Here is a 5,998-nt window from a genome sequence, read left to right as displayed (position 1 = left end):
TTATGGCTTCAGTTGGTTGGTCAAACCAAGATGGATAGTATAACGGGACCATGTATTGAGTTGATAGTCAAGGGCCGTTTAGGTGCTCCTTGACTAAAAGTCTTGATGTAAGCCTAGAATTTCAGTTAATGCAAAATCCTTCACATCTAAGATGAACCCTCAATCTTTGACCAAATGAGGCTAAATACTATCTTGAATGAGAACAACCTTGGTTAAACCCAATATCCAATATATATTTTATAGATGTCATTGGAGTTAGTTTTCATATCTAATTTCATCATTGTTGATGCTAATTACTCGTAGAACAAGCATGTTTCATGTCATAAACTCTATTGCAACTTGTTGGTTTAGATATTTCTTGTTGACTTCATACACATTATAATTTGAGGATTAGTGCAACCTATAGAAGACTAAGAGGATTGAGCATCTTTGACTAGGGCTAGTAGTCCCCTCCTCTCATGGGGGAACTTCAAGGTTGCAAGTTGAATTGCTTGGTGGAGCCTTTGGTTTTTACTATAGCATGGACTTGCTTGAGCCTTTGTTTGTGATTATAACTCCATGTTGATGAGGAATGTGGGATATTATCATTGTGTTTTGCATTTGAGGAGGGGTGAGGGCAAGTGTGAATTTAGTTTTGAGAGAGTTGAAAACTTGCTAGTGTTTTTCTCAATTATTCAGGGAAGTCTCTCTCTCTCTCTCTCATGTTCTTTTTCTCTATAAAATAATCCTTTTGTCTTTCTTCCTCCCATTTGGCCCTATATTGCTCTCTCCCCCTCTCTCTCCTTTTCGATCACCATCTCTCTCTCTCTAGGGGGGGCCTCTTACATCCCTAGCTAGCAGAAACCTATAATCCATCTCATTTGGTTGTCTTGGCCCTCTCAGGAGTGATCATCAGTACCGCCATAGCCAGCTTTCAGAGAATCGAGCTTGTCAGTCAGAGGCAGACTACAGTATCTGCTGTGAAAGCTGATTTTTGAAGCTCTCCCCTCGCACGTATGATCATCGGGTCAACTTAATGGCCGTTCTCTGATCGTCTGTCTGCACCCAATTTGTCTCAATCCAGAGGCCCTCCTCGGCCTGAGTCATCTTCTTGTTCTTTCTTCTCCTTCAATTTGTCTCTCTGTTATTATCCTCTGTTTTAAAAAATCTCACCACACAAGCCTCGGCTACCTGGCTGCTTTTGGCCTTATTTAGTTCCCTTCAATTCTTGCCATATAAAGGAACTGATTGGTGATCTCTCTGTCACAGCTTCCTTATATTCTCTCTTACTCTTTCTTCTGCTGCTGCTGTTAGCGGGGGAATATATATGTCTTTCTGGCAGCTTAATCAAGCTAGGCTTTTGGCTGTATATTGCCATGAATGCTGTATAGGATGAGAGGGGAATTAGGGGCTTGAGCAGGGGCAGAGAGAGAGAGAGAGAGAGAGAGAGAGAGAGAGAGAGAGAGAGAGAGAGAGAGAGGGGAATTTGAAGAAGAAGAAGAGAGGGAAACATCACATACAAGCTACCATCTTTAATTATCCCCCTCCTGTCATGCTCTTGAAGCAGTATATGGAATTCATGTTGAGTACAAACACATTCGAGACAGCTAGCCAGTGTGTTGTGGAGCCTTATCTGCCTCCTGGTTACCGGTTCCATCCCACTGATGAAGAGCTTGTTGTCTTCTACCTTGCCAACAAGGTTGCCAACTGCAGGTTCACTGTGGCTGCCATTGGAGAAGCTGATCTTAATAAATCCGAGCCATGGGACCTTCCTGGTAATCACACGATGTGCTTTATTTAATCTAGTCATGATAAAAATAATCTGATCCTTATCTGTACCATAATTCACATACTTCATTCTCACAATTACCCTCTGTACACATGATACAGAGGCTCTATTCAACTGTGTAGAGGTCCTAAGCTCTGTGATTAGATTCACTACTGGTTACTACACTTTCTAGATTCTATTGCATCTTTCAGCTGATCATGATTAAGGTTTTAAACCTTTTCCTCAAATTAATCTAAGTGACTATGTTGATAGTCACTCTTAACTGATTTCTTTCTCATTGATGCTGATATGTCTTGCAGAGAAAGCCAAGACGGGGGAGAAAGAGTGGTATTTCTTCAGCCTCAAAGATCGCAAGTACCCAACTGGCCTGAGGACCAATAGGGCCACTGGGGCTGGCTATTGGAAGGCCACTGGCAAAGACAGGGAGGTGACGAGTGGGCGGCCGCCCATGACCGTGCAGCTGGCGGGAATGAAGAAGACATTGGTCTTCTACAAAGGAAGAGCACCTAAAGGAGAGAAAACCAATTGGATCATGCATGAGTATAGGCTGGCAGAACCCTGTATTATAAACCATCTCTCAAAGTCTGCCAAGGTCTAAAACATGCTTCCATTCTTCTTAAGAGTAGTCTCTTTCATGTGCTTGTGTTGCATGGCCATGTTAAGTATTAATTAGCTCAAATTTTATACATCATCTAGGGTCTTATCTAGCACAGTGATGATCTCCTTTTCATTTCTTGGAATGATATGTATGTGCTTGTATGTTGCATGTGGTCATGATAAGCCTTGAGCTCAGCTTTGTCAATAATCAAAGGATCAACTGTGGTATTCTTATCTGTAGTGATCAGCTGTTTAAGTTTCTTTGTTGCATTTTGTTACAATTGTGAATCTAGTCAGCTGCTCCTATCATTCCAGTCCCCCTCAATCCCCATCTCTCAGGCAAGCAAAGATCTGTGGGCAGCATGTCTAGCTGCCCTCGAGCTCCGGTGTTGTGGCTGGGAGCTGGGGGGCAGGCATGCAGCGGAGAGCCAGCGAGCGCAATGCCGGTCATTGATGCGTTCGTGGATGCACATTGGCTCGTGTGCGGCATGGATGCTGTGGATTTGGTGTAGGGTTTGGGCTGAATAATACTGTAGGGGGCAGTACTTCCATATAATTCTGTCTAGTGCAAAATTGGCTGATCAATTTAACATTGCAAATTGGACTGCAGGACGAATGGGTGGTGTGCCGGATTTTCAAGAAGAATTCAGGAGGGAAGAAGGCAGGCTCAAGCAGTATGCAGGGGGAATACCATCAGGAGGCAGCAGCAACAAATGCAGCTAGCACTGCCAATCAATATGGGGGAGTTAGGGAAGAGGAAACCCATGTGAGCAGCAGTATCGATCATCACCACTTCATGGTGAGCAACAAGAAGCATCATCTGCAGCAAGAGGTATCATCCAACAACAATGCTTATAATTCGGCTCAGCTGCCACCTCTGCTGGAGTCGCCACACTGCACCGCAGGGGGTGCAGCAGGCTATGGGGAGGCCGACACAGGCAGCGCCATCACCGATCACACGAGCAGTGATCACACTCACAGTACACAGCTGAATAAGAACACTACTACTCTTCAGTATCATGATCATAAGAATGATCATAATCATCATCATCAGCAGCAGCACGTGCAGTGCAGAAACAGCTACCTCCATAGCCACACTAGCACTACTGCAGCTGCAGCTGCTGCCACTTGCGCCTCCAGTAAGCACGACCACTATAACAACAATGATGATCATCAGTGGCGCAAAGCCCCCCTCCCTCCATCGTCGCTGCATCCCGGCCATCCATTCGACCCCATCGACGGCCTCGATCAACCCTTACTCCTGCCCACCAATCCCTTTCATCAAGTCAACGCCCACGTGGACGCCATTAAAGGTATCCTTTTCTCTTAACCCTTTGTCTTAATCTAATTTCTAATATTGTCTTAATCTAATTTCTAATATTGTGCTAATGTTCCTGTTAATTAGACTCCATTAAAATATAGGAGTTTACTAGCAGATAATTAGTCTGCCAAACGGCCTAATTTCTTTTAGCCTTATCCAAGCCATTTGTGTGTAAACACGTGGCTGAGATTAAGGAAACTTTACCTTTTACTAATCTCATTAAGTATTTACTAATCTTGATTTTAATTACACCACCTTTCTTGTTAATTAGACCACCTTTTTAACCGAAGAGTGTAGTGAAACACACTAATTCTCCAGCTTAATTTCTTTTGAAATGGTTTTTAATGCCTTTCAGCACCATTTATCAAAAGGTAACCCCCCACCTTTCATCCAAAGGTGTTGAAACTTAATTTCTTTGACATTGTAAATTATAAGCCACCTTGGTGATTATGGTATCATGTTTAGAACACATGGTTGAGGCATGTATTAAATAATCTTGCCACACAAAACCTCCTCACCATTTCCCCCTTTTTTTGTTTTTCCTCGTCCAGGCCATTATTCAACATACAACCAACCAAATACTTCCTTAGTCAATACAATGGCCAACTCGAATCTCGAACTAGCCTCAGGGCTGATTCTTAAAACCCTCTTGAATCAATGCTCTATTGAGGGAAGCAAACCAACATGCAAAGTGGAACCATATCTAAATGATAATGAAGAGACAAGCCACTTGCCAATACCAAACTTTAAATGCTTTAGCAATACAAATAATAGGACATTGCAAAATTGTGCCAGTGGACACGCTCTTCCTAGCTTTCTTGATTATCAACCACCGAACTTGAATGATCCAAGCCACCACATCAATATGATCAACTCGACTATCAATGCTACCACCACCAATAACTTACCTTGCCTTGGAGACCTTAATGGAGCTACTTTTGATGGAGTTCAATTTTCCCACAATGATTTAGGAGCTTTACTATGGCCTTCATACTAAACCTTTTGAAATAGTGATTTGATGATTTGTTGGTGGCTTGTAGTTGGCTCTGATATAATTCATTTGAGTATGTTGATGCCTCATAGTCTAGCATTGGCACCATATGGAACGATTGTGTACACATGTATATGTCATTTTGAAGACACCCAACTAGATTTGTTGGGGACTTTTTAAAAAAGATTTTAGAAATTAGGGTTTTGAGGTACTTATATACCAAAGTCGTGATTTTTTTGAGGGTAGATGTTTTGGCTCGTTAGTCAAGCATGTACCCGTTATATACACTCTTGTAAATATTATTATCATTGTTTGAGGACTTTGACAAGAAGGAGAACTTGGTGCACAAAGATGTGAACTTTTCTTTAATTAAATGAGTTCAATTAGAAAACACTCTAAAGTTGGATTCGATAAGTGGCATATAGAGAAAGCAAAGTAATTGTGTTCAATTCAAAACCACTCAAGTTGGCTTATATTTACTTTTACACACAATTGCGTGTGGGTGTGTGTGTGTGTGCACGTGCGATAAGTGGCATATAGAGAAAGCAAAGTAATTGTGCTCAATTTAAAACCACTCAAGTTGGCTTACATTTTCTTTTACACACAATTGCGCGCGTGTGTGCGCGCGCACGTGCACGCACGCACGCGCACACACACATGCACACACGCACACACACATCCATTTGGAGGTTACAAATGGTCTAAATGAGGGTGTGTAGGATCATTCCTATTGTGGGGATGGCTAACTAAATGAGGGTGTGTAGGATCATTCGTATTATGGGCATGGCTAACCTAAAAATAAGATTTTGATTTACATTTTAAAAATGGGAGAATAATAAAAGGAAGAAAGGAGATGACAATCTAGTCAAAAATTTCAAAATATTAAGAGTACAATAAAGCCGTGCTTGATTGATTATGAACCATGTTGGTCAAGATTTTTGTGAGCCAACCCTCCCCCCCCACACACACAAGATTTTTGTGAGCCAACCCTCCCCCCCCACACACACGCACATGCACACATGCATGCGCCCCCCCCCCCCCCCCCCCCTCTCTCTCTCGACATGCCTAAAAGCTATCCACATGGCCATTTGCAATCACATGTATCACCTTTCAATTATTGAGAGTAATGGTATGTTTTCTTGTGAGTGTAATAGAATGTCCTTTAAGTGGGATTCAGTAGTTTTCAAGAGTGATAGAGACTCAAAAGCTTAAGAATCCCAAAATATGTATTTGTGAAGAGATGAAGAAAGCAAAAGAAGAGATCCAATAAAGTGAGAATCTAGAGGGGTAGAAGAAGAGGAGCATAATTGTGAATATTAAT

The 5,998-nt window shown here is 42.1% G+C and overlaps 1 protein-coding gene across 1 annotated transcript; it reads left to right on the top strand.

The window, feature by feature from the left end:
• Positions 1-742: 742 nt before the first annotated feature.
• Positions 743-5,040, top strand: LOC148018148 (uncharacterized). The gene is made up of 4 exons (XM_087661891.1): positions 743-1,754; positions 2,068-2,360; positions 2,976-3,678; positions 4,238-5,040. Exons 1-4 carry the CDS (start codon positions 1,532-1,534, stop codon positions 4,681-4,683), a joined length of 1,665 nt encoding a protein of 554 aa, XP_087518017.1. The 5' UTR covers positions 743-1,531; the 3' UTR covers positions 4,684-5,040.
• The last annotated feature ends 958 nt before the right edge of the window (positions 5,041-5,998 follow it).

The sequence above is a fragment of the Lygodium microphyllum genome, chromosome 21 (genome assembly GCF_053477565.2).
Source record: "Lygodium microphyllum isolate KBCC chromosome 21, Lygodium_microphyllum_v1.1.10, whole genome shotgun sequence".
NCBI classification, from domain to species: Eukaryota; Viridiplantae; Streptophyta; class Polypodiopsida; order Schizaeales; family Lygodiaceae; genus Lygodium; species Lygodium microphyllum.
This window is presented reverse-complemented; position numbering and strand designations above follow the sequence as displayed.

Bases quoted from the DNA above. Each gene is read 5' to 3' on its own strand.
- LOC148018148 (XM_087661891.1), top strand. From the start codon at position 1,532: ATGCTCTTGAAGCAGTATATGGAATTCATGTTGAGTACAAACACATTC. The intron at 1,755-2,067 runs GTAATCACACGA...TATGTCTTGCAG, and splicing joins CGAGCCATGGGACCTTCCTG to AGAAAGCCAAGACGGGGGAG. The intron at 3,679-4,237 runs GTATCCTTTTCT...TTCCTCGTCCAG, and splicing joins CCACGTGGACGCCATTAAAG to GCCATTATTCAACATACAAC.